This window comes from Equus przewalskii, chromosome X (genome assembly GCF_037783145.1).
Source record: "Equus przewalskii isolate Varuska chromosome X, EquPr2, whole genome shotgun sequence".
Taxonomy (NCBI): domain Eukaryota; kingdom Metazoa; phylum Chordata; class Mammalia; order Perissodactyla; family Equidae; genus Equus; species Equus przewalskii.
Window position 1 is genome coordinate 90814303 of NC_091863.1, and position 19144 is coordinate 90833446.

Sequence of the window (19144 nt, forward strand, 5' to 3'; positions counted from 1 at the left end):
TCTGTGATTTCCTCACAAAAAGGGAAAGGATGGGAATATATGAAGTATAGCAAAAGGCCAAAGGGCATGCTAAGCTCCTTAGACCTGGACACCAGGCATATACAAGTATTCCTCACTTTCAATAAAGCAGCTTAGCAGTATTTCTGATGTAGGCAACTGATGAAGCAGGACGTTTACCTAATCTTATACAACCTGAAGTTGAACAATTAAGCAATTCAGGTTAAAAAGACATCATAGGTTAGATGGCGCTACCCACCAGAAAATTATGAAACCACAACCCAGCTCCAACAAGCATTTGTTTTTTTTAGCAAGATTAGCCCTAAGCTGACATCTGCCAATCCTCCTCTTTTTGCTGAGGAAGACTGGCCCTGAGCTAACATCCATGCCCATCTTCCTCTACTTTATATGTGGGATGCCTGCCACAGCATAGCTTAATAAGTGGTGCGTTGGTCCACACTCGGGATCCAAACTGGCAAACCCCAGGCTGCCAAAGCGGAATGTGTGAACTTAACTGCTGCGCCACCGGGCCGGCCCCTCAACAAGCATTTTAATACTCAAAAAAGAAAGTAAAGGTTATCTGTAAGTCAGAAGATGTCTAGGAACTGCAACCATTCTTACTGAGGGAGAGGAGGCAGGCAGTGAACGAAGGTAGGAAAGATACCTAGCGTATAATAGCCACCATGCTGAGGGCTTGGTCACTAAACGCTTTTTTTTTTGCCTTAAGTTCATAAAGCTTTCAACTTGTTATAATGGAATCTACTTTTTCTCTTAAAACAATTCAAATTTTAGAACAGAGAAGGCAGTGAGATGTGAAATTTTCTTTACCAAGTTACAGTTTAGCATCCATTTTTGCTGGAACATATCCAGTCCCTGAAGTGCAAAATGTCTAAGAGTTAGTAATACTCCAATACAGTAGTCTCCCCTTATCCAGTTTCACTTTCTGTGGTTTCAGTTACCCACAGTCAACCACGGTCCAAAAATATTAAATGGAAAATTCCAGAAGTAAACAATTCATAAGTCTTAAATTGCGTGCTGTTCTGAGAAGCATGATGAAATCTCCCACCATCCCACTCCATCTTGCCTGGGATGTGAATCATCCCTTTGTCCGGGGTATCCACACTGAATAGACTACCTGCCCATTAGTCACTTCGTAGCCATCTTAGCTATCAGATCAACTGTCATGGTATTGACTGCTTGTGTTCAAGTAACCCTTATTTTACTTAATAATGACCCCAGAGCACAAGAGTAGTTATGCTGGCAATTTGGATACACCAAAGACAAACCATAAAGCGCTTCCTTGAAGTGAAAGGCGAAAGTTCTTTTAAGAAAAGTTCTTTTAAGGAAAGACAAAAATTGTATGTCGCAATTGCTATGATCTACAGTAAGAACGAATCTTCTACCCATGAAATTGTGAATTGCTATAATTGTTCTATTTTATTATTTGTTATTGTTGTTAATCTCTTACTGTGCCTAATTTATAAATTCAACTTTATCATAGGTATCTATGTATAGGAAAGAACAGTATACATTGGGTTCAGTACTATCCATCGTTTCAGGCATCCACTGGGAGTCTTGGAACATGTCCCTCGCAGATAAGGGGGGAATTACTGTACAGTGACAACTGACATCCAAGATTAATTAATGACAAGCCAGCAGCAAAGCTCCCTCTATTTCACATGAACGGTTTAGTGCTGCAATTGAGTAACATCTACATCAAGACTAATCAGATACATACATTAATAACATGCTTAGTAGTTTGTGGGCCCTTGCATTTGTCAGGGGAAGGATCCATTCTTTCACACAAATAACTGACAACTTCACCCCAACACATACCTACATTCTAGAACCTAGCAAGTAAAAGCCAGGGCACAGCTCTTGGATTGCCATAAACTGTGAATTGTCCCTGGGTCCCATCCTTTCCCAGATCCCCCAAGATTACTTCTATTCCAAAACCAATCTGCAAAATAAGTGCAACAACAAGAGGCATGGCCCTCAAGATTCACTTTTTACCTGAAAAGGGACCAACTTCCCACTGAGCATGGGGAGACAAGGACCACTCTGATTTCAAGATCTTTGGAGTACTTTAAAATATCTGGAAGCACTTTCTTCCTCTTCCAAATAAAGCTTTAAAGCCCTGTAAGGGCAGGAATTAAAAAAAATATACATACATATTTATATATATATATATATATATATATATATTATCTCACAGGCTTAAGGTAGGGCTAGTTTCATTCAAGAACTTGGGAGGAGGGGTTAGCTTATTATAAGAATGATCAAATGGAAATTGCTCCTTGACCTTGGTGATTTTCTACTCAGGAACATAAAGAAGGAACTTGCAGAGAAGAGAAGAGAAATCAAAGTCCACTCACGTCAGCATAGTTATAACCAGAAGTAGCAGATGGTACCTTACTTGCTGTTGGGGGATTGTGTAGCCGACAGTTCACCAAAATGGGGAGCTCCCCAGTGCCCTTGATTTCTCAGCTCTTCCACCCTAAGGCTCATATGCTAGCTGAGGAAACTACACTTACCTCTTCCTCCAGCTTCACCACCTTGGCCTGGGCATTGCTCAGGGCCTGGTCTCGGATTTCGATGTGTCGCCTTTGGTCCTCGTTGGTAGAACGGGCAGTAGCCAGCTCTGCTTCTAGCTTCTCCTTCTCCCGTTGGCTTTCCTTATCTATCAGAACATGAAATATCAATACTGCCATTCTGAAGCTGGTTCAAAACCTTACCTGAGCAAAACTGACAATCATACCCATTATGAGACATTCCAGTGTTCTAATCCACAGCTCCAAGAACCAGGATGCCCAAGATCTGGACTCCATCACTGGCTCTACCACTAATTTACTGTGTAAATTCAGAAAAGTCACCTAAGATTCGTTGTTGTGCAGAAGCAATAAGAACGTAAACATAAAAAGTGTTATGGAAAGTATTACATAAAGGAGAATACACACACACACACACACACACACACACACACACACATCAGAACAAGTAGGCTTGTCTCTTCAATTTTATTCAAACGGTCTTGTATTGGCAAAGGAACAATTGAGCCCCCCTCAATTTTCTCCATTGTTTCCTTGTGACAGTATATTAAATCAATCTAAAAATGATATTTCACAAAACATATAAAACCTCAAATCTCACCCTTTACTCACATTATTTTCTAACTGAGATCAATTCAGGATTGCATGGTAGCTACAGATGGCCATGACACATGCAATTATGCCCCATGCCTTTCTAGGTCCCTCTCCTTTTAACTAGGACAGAACTCACACCAGAAACTCAAATGAGCAGTTTTGATTCTCATTTGGAGGTAGAGGGTCCTTCCTCTGGAGACCTTGATACTTAAAGTTTGTAGGAGAAACTTTAATAGGGCAGCCTCGCCTTCCTTCCCACTCTGACTTTACGTATCTATTCAGATGTACTTTGGAAAGAAATGAACATTTGTTGAATGCTTAATGCATACCAAGTATCACACTAACTTAATCCTCAGAATAACCGTACAAGGAAGGTATTATTCTCTTCTCCATTTTGCATATGAGAAAACAGAGACTCAGAGGGCTTGACTAGCTTGCACAAGGTCTCACACTGGGAATAGTGGAGCTCACACTTAAGGCCAGGTTATTCCAAACTCTTTCTACCAAACAAGACTGCCTCTTGTAGGGCTGAATTGGTCTAGCCTCTCTAGGGCAGCTGAAGCACATTACCCAGGAAGGCTTTTCAAGAGGGCTTTCCTGGCTCCTGCCACAGTTCCAACCATGTGGCACCCTGTAGATGTCCAAAGGCAAAAGAAATCAAGAAGCCACAAGCCATGCCCTCTTCCCTGCCTACTAGGTGGAGTCCACTTTTACCTTCTAGAACCATTTGACAGTCTTTCACCCTGCTATTCATACAGTTTTATCCACTAAATTACTGCATTTTATAAATGCAGAGCTCTGAGGACACCTGAAATCCCATCTCCACACAGGGAGAAGTGTGAACTAGCAGATCCAGGGCACGAATCCATACAGTTTTAGTTTGGTTTTGTTTTCTCCTGGGAGGCTGCCACCCTCTCCACCAATGAACCAGCTTCCAGGGTAACCGTGACACCATGAAAGCAACTTGACAACAATTTACACTAGGCACTGATGACACCAGAAAAACGACATTCCTTCCTCTAAGACATACTGACAAAGGAACAGGAGGTTCAGAGAAACAAGCAAGAAAAAAGCCCCAGTTCTGAAGCCAGAGCACAACCGAGCAACCCAGGAAGGGAGGAGGATACTGTAAGTGAAGATCAAATAAACACGTAAAAGCTAACTGGAAGCTGCATGGAATGACTTGAAAGGGTCATGTGGAGGCCCAGCAAAGATGGGGCCTGATAAGTTCCCACCAGGCACTACTCCAGCTGGGAGGTGCAATGAGGGAGGCTGGGGGCAGTGGACTCCAACAAGGGGCATCTGCAGAAGAGAGGGTATTTCATCTGCTTCCCCCGAAACTCATTCTTCCTTTGGACTCAATCCACTCTGTAGTCTTTATTGCTGGTTTTACTGTGGCAAGTGGAAAGAATGAGGCATTGTCTAGCTGGGTGGAGTCCATTATGGACCGATAAAGAAGAGGATTAATTCATTGTCATGGTCCTAGGAGTATTTCCAGACAAAGGAAACACTATTATGAGGAAGACATAGCTCTATCCACCCCTACACCATCCAACTCCACAATCAGAGTCACTAATTCAGGCCATGGCAGTGGTCTCCCTCTAGCGACCCTTGCAGTCAGCCAACGCGTAATGATATATCTTACAGAATGCTTAACTAAGGAAGCCCCAGGTGCAGGTTAGGCATTCCAAACACTCATCATTAGTCCTGAATGTTAATCCCACCTCTACCAGTGCCAGCACCTGTGCCTTCAATAACAAATCCCTTCAACAGTAAGGGACCCCATGCTCAATAAGGTCCTTTTCAGCTAGCCATGACAAAAGCAGGGATTTCAAGGGGCTTCTCTGGTTTAATACAGAAGGAGCCATGTTGATGTGACCAGACGTGGTCACAAGCAACCTTCTTGGCCTAGAAGGAAAAGAAAAAAAATCTCCCAACTTCATGCTTAAACAGAAGAGAATCCCTAGATGCTGCTAGCTGTTCTAGAAGGCTAATAGAACTACGTAACTTTTTCACACACTTCACTCCCATTCACACATTAATACCTACTGCTGAAGTTTTCAGACTTACTTTTTGCAAAGAGCTGAGAGATGGTTTTTCTGGTATCCTCTGACCCCTCATATTCCTTCTCTGCAAGCTGCTTGTTGGCAGTCTCTAGACGCTCTGTGAAATTCGGAGACAATCAACAAGGCCTCATATACAAACTTCCAAGCACATGCTGTTTGCCCTCTAAATACTGACCTTGGGCAAAACAAGCCTGCTTCTTCTTGTTACATATGAATGGGTGACACAGACATAGGTTTGCAAATGTGGAACTTAAAACAATATTAGACCAGGGCAGGGAAGGAGGACTTAACACTTTCACTGCTCACTGACAAAACCTAAGTGCAGAATTCTAAATTTCAATGAAACAATCTATCCCTGAATATATGATATCTTTCATTCACCAGGAAAAAGAGAATCAGAGTTATTAAAAAGTCTTCAAAATCATGTAATATCAAAGCTGGAAGGGGATTATGGGCAGCATCTAGTTCAGTTCCCTCATTTTACAGATAAGATAACCTAAACCCAAAAATAGAAAATAACCCCCAGCGTCATCAGTTTTGCAGGTGTTGAAGGTGGTCACTTCTTACCATCTTCTATATTATCATGTTAAGGTAAAAATACAAGGAGGGAGTCCTAGAAACAATGGAGGATATCACTATTTCAAGCTTACACAGCCAAAATACAGTCCTCTGAGAAACCTATAAGGGAAGAGAGGCAGCATGGATTGTGGGGGCAGGCCACGGGAGTCCAGGAGTCCCAGGAGGGGTACTGTGTGATTAACACATCAGCTCATCCCACTTTGCTTAGGCAAGCTTGGGACTAAGTACTACTGCAGTCACGAAAACTTAGCCTGGTCTGTGCCCTGCAATTTACTGACCATAAGGTGGGCTGGACAAGCCCTAAGAGCCTCGATGTATACTTCTTAACCTTTCCCTTCACCATTTTGACAGATGCTTCAGAAGTGATTCCCTCACCTCTCAGATCCCTGTTGAAGTCATGCATCCTCCGAATCTCGCCCTCGAGCTTGTTTCTCATGGCTTTCTCCAGGGCCTCTCTTTTGGAGGATGACTTCACGAGGTTCTCATACGCCTCTGAGACACGCTGGATTTCTGTCTCCACCTGGACCAAAAAAAAAGAAAGATAGCAATGATGACAGAAAATTGATGGGGAAAATGGTCTGAAAACATATATGCAAATCCTTAATGATAGCTTCTCCCAGGGCTTTATAGATGGCCAGGAGGCAAGCATAACACAGTCAGATGAGGAAAGGTTCCCGGGAGGATTTCTAAATTCAATCTTAAGCTCAGTAATTAACTCACAGGGTCATGAGATTTCCTCAGGTTAAAAACAAATACAGTTTCTGCCTTCAGAGAAGGTGGTAGGAGAGAATAAATACCTTAAGTATAGTTATAAATGACTTTCATTTCTGAGTAAGAATTTTCTTAATTTTGAAAGTATTAATAATAATGTATACAGTATATAGATAACATTATTCCAGAGCATCCAAAGGGATTTCACGTTTATTTCAATTCACCGTGATATCTGCCTTCACAAGGATACCTCCCCCCATTTTAACAAAAAGAAGAGTTAAATTGCCTTTTCTGAGAATAAGTCAGTGGCAGAGGCGAACCCTAAAAATTCTAAGCCTCAGCCTTACGTAGCAGTTCATTTCAATTTAACAAACATTTACCGAGGGCCAGATATTTACAAGAACTCTTTAAAACACCGTAGGGTGTATAAAAATGAAGGAGTGCATTCTGGTTGCTTGCAAGGGGCATTGAATCTAATCAAGTGAAAGAATATAGGGAAAGATACTTTATTAAGAAAAGTAGGAATAGTGCTATAAAATGCAGGGGAGGAAGAGGTTATTCCTGGTTGGGGGTGAGGGGAGAAGAGAGCAATTTCATGGAGGAGGCAGCATTTAGAGTCAGATCCTGAAAGCTGGGTCAGATTTCAATGAGCAGAGGTGAGGGGAAGGGTATTCTATTCTAAGTGAGCGAATGCATTCCCACGATGACCAGTAGTCTTGTTTGGCTGGACACTGTGGAGTACACAGAGGGAAGCCGGTGAAATCTGGCTGCAAAGATAGACTGGAGTCAGATCATAAAAGGGCTTTAATACCAGGTATTTGGACTCTATCCTGTAGTCAGTAGGAAGCCAGTACAGATTTTTGAACCGAAATTCATGATCAGAGCTGTATTTTATGACACCCCTGCAAACCTTGTAAAATAGAAAAAGCCACAAAACCTCAAAGAGAAAGGGTCTTGCCCCAAATCAGCCCAAATCAGGAAGAAAACAAGAAACTAGATGCCAGAGTTCTTCTGTAATCCATATAGCTTCGTTGCACATACAATAACCACAGAGAGATTTGCATATAATTTGTATAAGACAAATAAACCCCATGGTCTATTAAACAATTTTCAAATTAAATTTGACTCCTGCAAACATCCGGCATTCCTTCTCAGTTTTCCACTATCCTCCTTAACAAAGCTCAGGGTACTTTGCGGGGGGGGGGGGGGGGGGGGGGGGGGGGGAATGTCAGGCCCCCAGTAGGAGACCGGAGGAATGGTAGGGATATCAAACAACTCAGATTCCACCTGCACCAGCTCCAGAATTATGCCTGAGGCAGGGCTGCCTGCAAACAAATGAGGCTAATACCACAGAAAAGAGCAGACTTGCGAGTGTTTTTCTTCTTGCAGATGGCACCAAGATAGCAGCACAGAAGGTGAAAACTGGTGAATGGCATTTAGAGACAAGATCTGCAAGGCCTGAGCCTGAGAAAGCTTTTGCATGAAATTCAAGTGGTGGGTAGAGAAAATAAACATTTGCACTTGAAAGACCAGGCTTGGTGTTGGTCTGCTCTGGGCCGCATTTAGAGCACAAGGCTTTTCAGTTCTCCACACAATGCCATACCTGGAAGGCAGTCCCTTTACTCAAGTTGTTCAGAGTACTATTTCAAGATGTCATACCAATCCTTTCCCTACCCCCTGTGTAGATACTGTACTCTCCAAAAGGGCAAGTTGTACATCCATCAACAGGACCTTTCAGGAAAAGAAATCACAGAAAGGCATATCCACTGGCTTGGCCTCAGTGGTGGTGGGGTAGGGGAGAGGAAGGGTGGTGGTGGGTTTCCAGACTTATTCTGTCAACTAATTCCCCTCATGAGCCTCAGGCCTTCTTATTTTTTCCAGCACCAGCTGATATCTACCTTATTCTCCTCACTTTCCTTTTCCTCTTCTAACCTACCTGTGCCTCTGAGCCACTGCAGCCTTGGGTGGCCTTCACTTCTCCCAACACTCAAGCTGTGCCAATTACACTTGGCTTAGGCTTCTTTCCCCATACTGGAGGACAAACAACAACACAAATCCTATTCTGCTCCTCTTCCCTGTCACCACCCTCCTCTTCCAAAAAAAAAAAAAAAAAATCACCATGGATCCTGTGGAAAAAAGCCAATATAATATCTGGGTTCATCCTTTGGTGATTGCATCAAAGATAGGGTAGAGGGCATCCTGAACAGGGAGTCTAGGGAGGTATGTCAGCTGTTAAACCTAATCAGCCAAACTGGGCCAGTCTGCTTCTAGTGTGTGAGTATGATTAATTTATTGCACCAATGTGAAGGGGGGTATAAGTTAATAAGAGAGGAGGCAGAAAATTTTAGATTGAGGGAAAAACCAGGGAGAAACAATTCTCACTCAGCCCCAACACCCTGCATCCAGATTGGGGAACACTGAGGGGGAGCATTTTTGCTACATAAAAATACTTAGCTGATAGTAAGCTCTCCTCTCCCCTTTAGAACCCAGATCTGGCATTTACAAATTCTCAGCTTCATTCAGGCCCCTGAAATTTCCACTCCTGGGTGTCTCCTAAGGACAGAGCTGCTGAACAATACCAGGTAACCTCCTCTCCCTCCCCGACCTTCACGGTCACCTCCCTAAACAGTTCGCATTGTCTTGTCAGAAGATCAAACCACATGAGCTCCAGATTGACAAAAGCTGCAAAGAGGCTGCCAAAGGCATAACCCTATTCACCAACAGCCACTGGAAGCCAAGAGCTAAGGTTCCTAGCTCAGGGCACTCAAGAGCTGAAGTCCCAGCTGCAGGAGACAGGAGGGGCCCAGGGAAGAACTGAACTGGGTACATACACTCTTTTTTCTACTTCCTCAGCCTAGGGCTATCACCTGTCACCCAGCTGTAGTGCTAAGCCCCTCCTGCACCCCACACACACCAGAGAAAGAGCAGATGTAGAACTTGAACTGGGAAGAACCAAAGCAAGAAAGGGGAAAAGGAAAGAATGTTGAAAAAGAGTTACTATGAGAACTCCCACCCAGCAAAGTACTCGAAGCCCTTTCCAGAACAAGGCAGGGCAAGATCTAACTTCAGTGGTGAGATTCTTCTAGGAACTATGGTTCTTTATTTAAGATTCAAATTCAGGATTTGGGAAAATATAATCAAGATCAAAAGTCTTTAAGCTGCTAGGTCCTTCACCTACACAGACACTGACATCTTGACTTAATGAAGAAGCTTCTCTACCTTTGGAATTCTAAACCGATCAATTCAGTTTTCTTTAGGGCTATGGTATCTGGGAAAACTGTACAAATATGTTTTTTTCTCCTCACATAAATGTAAAATGTTACTTCTCTGAGAAAGACAGGAAGAAGGCTTTTCCAAAGTTTGAAAATCCTAAAGATCTGCCCATAAGTCCTGCAGGCACCGGCAAGTGGAGACTGTAATTTACATCAATATTAAGCAAATAAGATTTAAAGGAGACTCTAATACCCCAAAACAGGGGCCTCACCTTCTGCAGTCTCGCCACCTTCTCGTAGCATCCTTCCAACTCCTGCCGCAAGTTTCGATTCTCATCTGAGAGAATCTCAACCATCTGCTGGGCTCTGGAAACAATGGCAAAAGGGTCTGCTGGCATTGGCTGATAAGAAGCAGATGACTGCTGAGCCCGAGGCATAGCTGAATAGGCTTCTCCTGGCTGCTGCGGCTGTGGCTGCGGCTGCTGCTGCTGCTGGTGATGGTGGTGGTGTTGCTGCTGCTGCTGCTGCTGCTGACTCAGGCCAGGCTGGGTGAGACGGTAATGATCTCCCTGGTGAGCCTGGTTAGGAAGGAAATGCTGCTGCGGCCTAGGCAGGTGAGCTGAGTGGTCTCCTTGGTTAGGAACCAAGGAGTGTTGGGCAGGTGACAATCTAGTGGACGGTGGAGACTGCAGCAAGGTCAAGGAACCCCCAGATGTGAGGGAAGAAGTAGGGCTGTGAGGCTGAGAGTTCCTGGCTGACAACGGCAATGAGATGTCCTGCGTTGGCCTGTAAAACATGGAAGGCATACTCAGGTTAAGCTCTCTCTGAAGGTACTGGGGAAGAAGGGCACAAGAAAGTGAGACAAGGAGGCTTCCACTGCCCCTAGGACACCTGCAAAATGGAGGGCCAGCAGGGTTAGACTACAGGATCTCTGCAAAGACCTCTACAGTCCTTTCCCGGCCTGACCTTCTGTGACTGCCTGACAGACAGAAGCGTGATCCCATGGAAGACTGAACCAGAATCTCAAAGGTCGCTTTGTGAAAATTTAAGTGATGTATGTCTGTGCACCCATTGCTCAAGTCTAAGCCTTGTAAATGAGTCTTCTACAAAGTAATTTTCACCTCATTATTCTAAACTAAACCTCTTCTAACATTCTCTATGTGGGCCAGCACACGTAAAGAGTCAAATTTAGAAACTAGATTCCACTTGTCCAGAAGGAAACAGCAAACTGCAGTCAAAACCACCCCTTATCTTGCTATCTGCAGCTCTTAGATGATTCACATATTCACAAAAAATTACTTGAGGATATGTAGATACTTACTACTTTAGAGACACCAAATAATTATTGTTGATTACAGTTATTAGTAATTGAATGATGCCTATGAGCAGCAATAATATCAAGACTTGGAGAGGATTACAGTCAACTCTATCATACTATTTTTGATCTACTGAATCACAAAATGTAAGAACTGGAAAGACTTTAAAGAAATAATTTAGTCCAACACTGTCATTGGACAGAGGGAAAACAGGTCCAGAGAGGGGAAGCAATCTGCTAAATATTACAAAGTGAGTTGTGGCAGTGCCAGCGTAGAATCCTTGTTTCCCAATTCCCATTTTCGGGCTCTTTCCGCTACCATAATGCACTGATTTGCACACACTGATATTCAGATTCCCAGACCATTGCTTATAGAAAGTTCCAGAAAGAGAAGTTTGGTATATTGTTTAATGTGGCTTCACCATTTTTGTACCTAATATACCAGACTATTAGCCATTAAGGGAAACACTCACAGTGTGTGAATGGATGGATCACTTCTACCATCACCACTACCTGGAAGAAGATCTGTCAGTATACACTGAAGACAAAAGCTTGTTCACCCCCAGCCCATGCCCAGCTAACCTCGTTTACTCCCACATCCCATGGATGCTTGTCCTACAGTTGATACTTCTCAATCCAGGGAAGACAGATGGCTAAGAGAATGGGATTTGGATCCCAACAGAGTTTGGAGACCTTTTCTACTGCTTACTAGCTGTGTAACCTTGCTCAAGTTACTTAATCTGCGTGAGCCTCTTTCAGTTGCTCCTGAGGTCACAAATGAATTACAAAAATACTGGCTCTTCTCATTTTTGTGCTCAGTAGGAATTACAAAGAGTCTCTTATCTACCTCCCAGTGAGATAGGTTGACCCTGTTAGTGACTTTACTTATGGGATAGCCATTTAATCTTTGCACTAAATTGCATAAAATTCATGGTGAAACTGGGACAAATCACCAGAAGGAATTGACTTTTAACTGGAATTCCAGATGCTAAAGCACATCCTTCTCACACATACTCCAGTTATCATTATTGTTCATTTACCTGTCCCTACAAGAGATCCTCACTATCAGGGCTTTTTTACAACCACAAAATCATTCCAAACACTTGCTCATGGATACCCAGTAACCCAGGTGTTCGCCAGAGCCCTCAAACCTGCTCAGTCTCTAGGTTGTCTCTCAGCCCTATTGATGCCTCTGATGTACCCACATTCTTCCAATTTCATACATGTCACTATAAATAATTGCTGAATATTGAGCTTGAAAATTGCAAACTATTTGTGGACAGAAGAATTTACATCGTTATCATGATTACAACTGGAAAGTTGCTACCATACATAACCTTTCTTTTCAAGAGCTCAAAGTACCCAATCAAAAGCTGGGGATCTGTTTATAAACTTATTTGGGGAAGAGCCTTTCCCCATTTTCCATACTGTGGATCTTCAATGTCCTCAGAGGTAAAACTGACTATGTGATGCTCTCTTTCCTCTTTGAGTAAGAGCTATTATAATTTACATATATATATATATATAAACTCTAGAGTTAAAATATAATATCCTGGGATTTGTTGGGGCTTTTGGATATTCTGGGCATAAAAGAGGAGCTTAAATTTCATGTTCTCCAATCCAGCTCTCAAAATTTAGGGGAAAAAATGACCATATTAACCTTCATCTTCGTTGCCAGGATTTGGAAACCCAAGGCCTTGGAGGTGTTCTCTTTTAAAGACTGAAGGCCCAGTTCTGAACTGGGCTTTCTCCCCGCAGCTCCCCTTTGCCCCATCATCAACCCCAGGCTTCTCTCTCAAACAGACCAGCCACTGGCCTCCCTCCTGCCTAGAGGCTGAGCAGCCCCACCATGCCCTGGACAGAACATAGCCTCCCAGGGGCCTCAGAAAGGAGGAGATCACAAAGTCTCCGGAAGGAGGTCTCCAGAGTCAGATAAGCCCAGGACAGCAGTGGAGCAGTGGCCCTGGCCATCACTCTGGGCTCTGCCTGGAGGTAAGTGGAGACAAAGCAACTGCTCCCGGGGCTCCCCAGGCTGGAAAAGGAAGCAGATTTCAGTGCACTGTGATGTTGGGAAAACCAAGGCAGTCCATCCCTGGCAGGTTTGCAAACACAAAGCAAGGCTTGGGCAGCTGCAAAACGAGAGAAAGCCCTCCAGCCAACGAACTCCATCTGGGCTCCTGCATCCACCCACCAAAAAAAGCAGGACAGTATTAATACTGGAGGGAAGTTCTCCCTGAGAGGAAGGGACTGAGGAACGGCAGAAGTTGGGAAGGGCTGGGAGGATGCCAGAGGATGCAAAAACACACTCAAGACTAAATAATGATAAAAGTAATAGTAATAACAAAGGTGGCAGCTGGGTAAGCGGCATACTCCGCAGGTCCTTCCACTGCACAGCAGCAGGAATCGCTCCCAACTGACACATTAACCAGGAACAACAAGCCGCCTGCAGACAATAGAATCACATGATCCCATGGAAGCCCTGACCTGCCTCCCTGCCCCTTCCCTCCCCTCATCCTGCTCCTTCCTAAGACAACCTGGGCCCGTGGTGCCCTGCGGAAAAGGGGATATGGCATACATACAGGACAGAGGCCAATGACCAAAATCAGTATCCCTGCCAAAGCCGGGGGAACTCCCTCCCAGAGGCAACTTGTGAGGACACAAAGGGAAAGCAAAAGGCGGTCCATCCAGCTGACACAGCACCTTCCACCCTGCCACCTCACTGACTGGGAGCCCCCGCCCTTCCCAACCACATACCCACCTACCCAACTGCCTCCCCGACACACACACTACACACTCCTGGTCCATACATGTGCAAGCCCGCACACGCACACTCTCACCAGAGCAGGTGCCACCAACAGCCTGGATCTCAATTTATTCTCCCCACAGAAACTGTGCTTTTCCCAGGCTCTGTAATGGTGAATCTGTGAATCCTGGAGAGGGCTGCAAATTCCTGATTGTTTCTCTTGCACAACCAGCTCTGCTCTGAACTACAGAGTTAGGTCACCCTTAGATTCCACTAAACAATGATTTCAAGAAACCTCAGATCTGGGCACGATTTCAACAATTGAAAGGAGGTGGCTGCTTTACAAACGGAAAGGATTTAATTTTTTAAAGCAGTTGATAAATGTCTAAACCCCAGATGCAGAAAAGGCTTAGCACTTAGAAAGACAAAGACTCAGAAAAAAGATTCACTTCTTCAGATGGCTTGGCCTTGTTTCCCATCTGGAGTTTTGGGCATTCAGGATATTTATTTTTTAAGTGGGGAAGATATAAGTGGCAGAGGGTAGATGAAGTAATAAAAAGATTGTTTATAACATTTTGTTCATTTTAACAGCAAATCTCTAACATTTTATTGCACCTCTAAAGGCAAACAAAAGTTTTGTGAACAGCAATTTGTTCAAAGACCTTGCTTTGCATCCTGATCTGTAATCTGTGGATTAAGAACTAAGAATTTAGTCTTCTAATTCTTTGGTACTAGCAGCAGTTACTTGGAAAGGTACTCACAAACTGTCTAGTTAGTTGGTTAAAGGAAATAAAGGAGGAAAAATGTGTCACCACCTAAAAGCGGTACACTTCTGGAAAGCAGTTCAACTACCTCCCCTTGCCAGTAATTTGTCAACAGGTGCCACTCCCTCAGCCCAGGCCCTGCAAAAATTTTGCTGCCAGAATTTGTCTGATGCAGACCCAAACTTCACTCAGAGCATCTTCTGATTAGGACCGTTTTAGGGTTGGTTATTCATCGAGCATATCAAGCAGCCTATTCCTCTCCCACTGAGAGAAAAAAAAAAAAAAAACGGAGCAAACCTGTATACTAAAATACTGTTCAAGAGAGGGTAATCAGCATTTGGGGATTGCTACTGCCTTGGGAGATAGGAATAGAGATCCACAGATAATGTAGGACGGAGGAGAAAATACAAATATCTTCCTGTAAAATATACACAGCTAAATTTCTCTGATGGTTTAATCAGTATGGGAAGAAAAAAAATCCCTCTTTGGGCTCCTTATTATTTATTTAGGCAGATCAAAGGGCTTTTCCATCTAGCTTCAAACTGTGGGAGTCATTTCAGATCACAAACAATACTGGTGAATGAGTTCTGAAAATAGCTTTCCTGGGAAGGCGGGCCATGTGCTGAGCGGGGCTTTGGATTTTGCTCCACACCCCAGCCAACACTCCCCTCCCACAAGGCAACAGACGTCAGCCCATCCACGTACGGGAGGGAGTCCCACAGACTCTTCCATGCTGATGGGAAGAGCAAAATAAAACCCCCAGCTTCATTGACATTTTGCTGGCTTGGATGGGTTTCCACTAAGCTAAGCAATCCAACAGACCGGCCCCTCCCTGGGTCTTCCGTTTCATTGGGCAGATGGGAATCGGATTCTTGCTCTCATTTAAACTGGAAGGGCCCTGTCCCTTACCCCATTTCCTGTTCCAAGCGACTTATCAGAACTTAGGCTCCTGCCTTGTGAAAGCTGCACAGAAGAGGTTGAAAAAGGTTAGGAAACCAACCTGGGTCAAGGAAAAAAAATCCTAAACTGGCAAAGTTAGGGGTGGAGCCCAAAGTGAATTGCCTCTGGATAAATAAACAGGACCTGGAAGGGGGAAAAAATGAAATACCAGGAAACACCAGGTGCATTCTCTTACCTTCACCCTACTCCACCCCCTGACTGCCTTCTCCCCTGAGTCACCAGTAAACTTCAAGCCAAGAAGCTCTTCCCCAAATGAGTGAGAAGGGGACAGGAGGCAAAGAGTTAGACATCAAAGAGGTTACAGGCCTAGTGTGGGCGCCACCTATGGAAAAAGGCCACCCTATGTCCAGGGACTTCAAACCTCATGGCCACCCATAAGTACCCAGGGTAAGAGGGCAGGAATACCACACATAACTGCCATCACTGTTGCCCACAATTAAAACCTTTGCTCTGCCCCATATGCTGAAATACCACTAATCAGAGACATGGCCCCAACAGTAACAACAGGAACAATAAAGAAAATCATGGAATCATAAGGTCAGGTTGATACTGCAACGGGACAGTGGACCCTTGAATAATTCAGAAGTATATTTAGGAACAACTGAATATATAAAACAGTCCTCCTAGACTAATGGCAAGTGGTACAGAAGTCGTAGAAATAATTTTCCTTCTGTATTTTAGCATCTGACCAAAACTTCTATATATGATACGAATTTAACTCAGATGTTTAAAAATGTGACAGGCACCGAACTCTCTAAGAAGAAACTCTCTAAGAAGAAAGATGAAACAGTCCAGACTTCATGAACTGCAAGGAAGTACAAGGCAAGTAATATTCTGAACCTGTACATACACAGTTTCTCCCACAGTAATATCAGGGTGTTTGTTCAGTGTCCGAAAGAATGACAGTAATTCTGCGGAGAGATTTGTTCACAAAAATAAGTGATGAGAGTTTTGTGGAGGGGAACAAATGGAAGTGATAGGATATTCCAGATTAAAGTCCAAAATAATTTGCTTCTGCCCCTCAAGGAAGGGCTTAATAACTCACAAGAAGAGGAACGCTGACCCTTCCTTCAATAATCCTAGGAGGCAGGACAGCAAATAGCTGCTCAAATCCAGACTCATGCTCCTGTTCATCCACTAGCCAGCTGAAGCCATGCTCAACCTTTAAAGTCAAGGGAATGTTAATATAGTGCTAATTATGGCTGAGGAGGCTAGAAATTCAGGTTGGCAGAAAATTCACTAAGCCGGGACCAGCCATGCATTGCAGAGTTTGTTACACCAAACACCTGCCCATTCCTTCTTTTAAGATTCCCAACACAGAGCAGAAGCTGGTTGGGGATGAGGTCAGGAAATGACAGAAAGGGAATTCTCTTACCTGGCTGCTCCATACTCAGGGGGATGCTGATACCTCATCAGTTGCCCCTCTGTTCTCCCTGGCTGGTTCAGACGATGCTCACTATAGAAGTGCCCTGGCTCTTGGGGCTTGCACACTACAGACTGGGGTGGCATGCCCTTGAAAGGATATTCTGGTGGGGGGCCTCGGTGTTCCATGCCCTTCAGGCTATGCTGGCTGGGAGGTGGCCCTTGGGCCTTGTAGAATTCACTGGAACTGGTAGGATTCTTGTAGAGGTCATTGGGTTGTGGTGGGGAGAGGGGAGCGCTGGTAACAGGTGGATGGGCCTTAACTCCACTGGTGGCCAGTGACATCTGCATTAGTCGTTCACTCAAGGAGCGGACATGTCCTTGCTTAAGGTCTCTGAGTCCTTCATCCTGGTGCATCTTCCCAGGATTGAGCCGCTGAACTGATGGGCGTCCCTCGGTCCTCATCTTCTGGTTGGTGACTCCAGTGACGTAGAAGGCAGCTCCAACACTGGCATGCTGTTGGCCCCGAAAGTACTGGGACTGGACCTTGGCTTCTTCATAGGTTGGGAGTTCTTCATTATTCTGCATTCGAGGGGAAAGCTGCTTCTCCATGATGATGTTTTCTGACTGGATTTCCTGCCCCTGGGGTTCTTGTCGAGCAGCATGAGCCACAAGCTGTTGGTGGTGGTCTTGGGGACTCAACACATCATTCTGAGGGCCTGGGTTCCCACTGCCACTGGGGAAAGGAGGGCCATTCCCTGTGGCTTGCTGGTGAATGGCAAGCAGGTTGCGATTCTCATTAGGATTGCCATACCGAAGCTGCTCTTGTAGAAGACGCTGCAATACCGTGGTTCCTCCACTTGGCTGTTCTTCAGAATTTCTCATCTCTATTGCTGGTGGTGCCTTGTGAAGAGAGAGAGAAATTGGGCACCTGGGCTGCCCTTGACCTGGGAAGGGGAAACAGGAAGCTTAACACTCAGTTGATGGATAAATCATTCCTCTAAGGGGCAAGAAAATGGGTATTTGGGGGTGAGGATTCCATTGGAGAAACAAAGTAATGAATTGAATCTAGAATTAATAGGTTAATTCTTGGCGACTCCTGGCTCTAGCACTGACATGATGAGGAACTTGGAGGCATAAGAGCTCTCTGTTTCCTCTTTCACCTTTAGTATGGGTTAAATATTCAATCTTGACTTAAATCCTAAGAGGACTGGGGAAGCCTGGAACAGTCAAGTAGAGTAATCAGAATGTAATTTTCCTAGGTCCTTACTCACAAAGTTCATCTTTCTGTATTCTATTTAAATGAAAAATCCACTGTTAATGGCTGTGGCACTGGGGGCAGGACAGTGGGGAGAAGTTACCCTATAGACGGATCTGTAAAGCAGTTCAGCACGTCAAGGGAGCTACAAAGCGCCAAATAATAATTAAAATCAACAAAAGGTGAAGAGAGCTTGGCTTGCACCAGATATGAATGACCCCTCCTTGATGCAAATCTTTTTCTCTGATCTCATAAAACTCTGAAACAAATCTTTTCCCCAAAAAAATCCATTTTGTATTGTCTGTTTTGGATGCTCCTTGGCTTAATAAGAGAAGGGCTTGGGATAATTGTTATTGACAAAGTTTCTCTTTCAGCCATCCAGGAATAGTCATTGAGATTTTGTTGTTGTTTGTGTAAAAGGAGATTAAAGGGGAGGCCCTTGTTCATTTGAAGTGTGCCTCTGACAGCTTTTAGAAATTGAAAAATAAAAAGGTCATCTTTTGGAAAAGGGTATCATGATCATATCCCAACCACCACCACCATCACTAATTCTTCTTAAGCAAGTAATATGAGTTGAGTGAAACAGGTACCAGTAGTAAGGAAACTCAAGATTCAAATTCTAATCACGCTATGGGTTTACAGTGTACACTGAGCAATTGATTCTTCTTTTCTTGTCTTCTATTTTCTCACCTGAAAAATAGTAGTAGGTGACCTCTTTCTCTCTCTCTCTCTGCACAGTATAGTATACACAAACCCATTAGAGGCTCATAAAACCTTTGGAGAGAATGTGTCTGTCATGTTAAGTACTACAATTCAATACTAATCTTCAATAATGAAACTTTCACTCTGAGGATCTGAAGTACTGTTGGAGAATGGACATGATGTCACACAAAGTCACAATAATGGTCAACTTAACAGCCTCAGGTTCCTAGGTGAGAACCCTGGAAACCTGGCTCTCAGGACTTGATTTCCTATGATATTAGACAGCCTCCAATCTCTCTGGAAACATGACCCCATTTCCTTCAGTCTTGCAG

The 19144-nt window shown here is 44.0% G+C and overlaps 1 protein-coding gene across 7 annotated transcripts in view; it reads right to left on the reverse strand.

The window, feature by feature from the left end:
• AMOT (angiomotin) overlaps positions 1-19144 on the reverse strand; it is a 61947-nt gene that overhangs the window by 27672 nt on the left and 15131 nt on the right. For 5 of the 7 annotated variants that reach the window (XM_070606152.1, XM_070606155.1, XM_070606156.1 and 2 more), the window contains 5 exons: positions 16866-17799; positions 9981-10494; positions 6161-6305; positions 5211-5303; positions 2532-2677 (listed from right to left, as the gene is read on the reverse strand). In XM_070606152.1, coding sequence (XP_070462253.1) covers positions 2532-2677; positions 5211-5303; positions 6161-6305; positions 9981-10494; positions 16866-17737 — 1770 coding nt within the window. In that variant the 5' untranslated portion in view covers positions 17738-17799. Of the gene's footprint in view, positions 1-2531; positions 2678-5210; positions 5304-6160; positions 6306-9980; positions 10495-13860; positions 14015-16865; positions 17800-19144 lie in introns of those variants that run through there. The other 2 variants (XM_070606158.1, XM_070606157.1) reach the window with 2 other exon arrangements.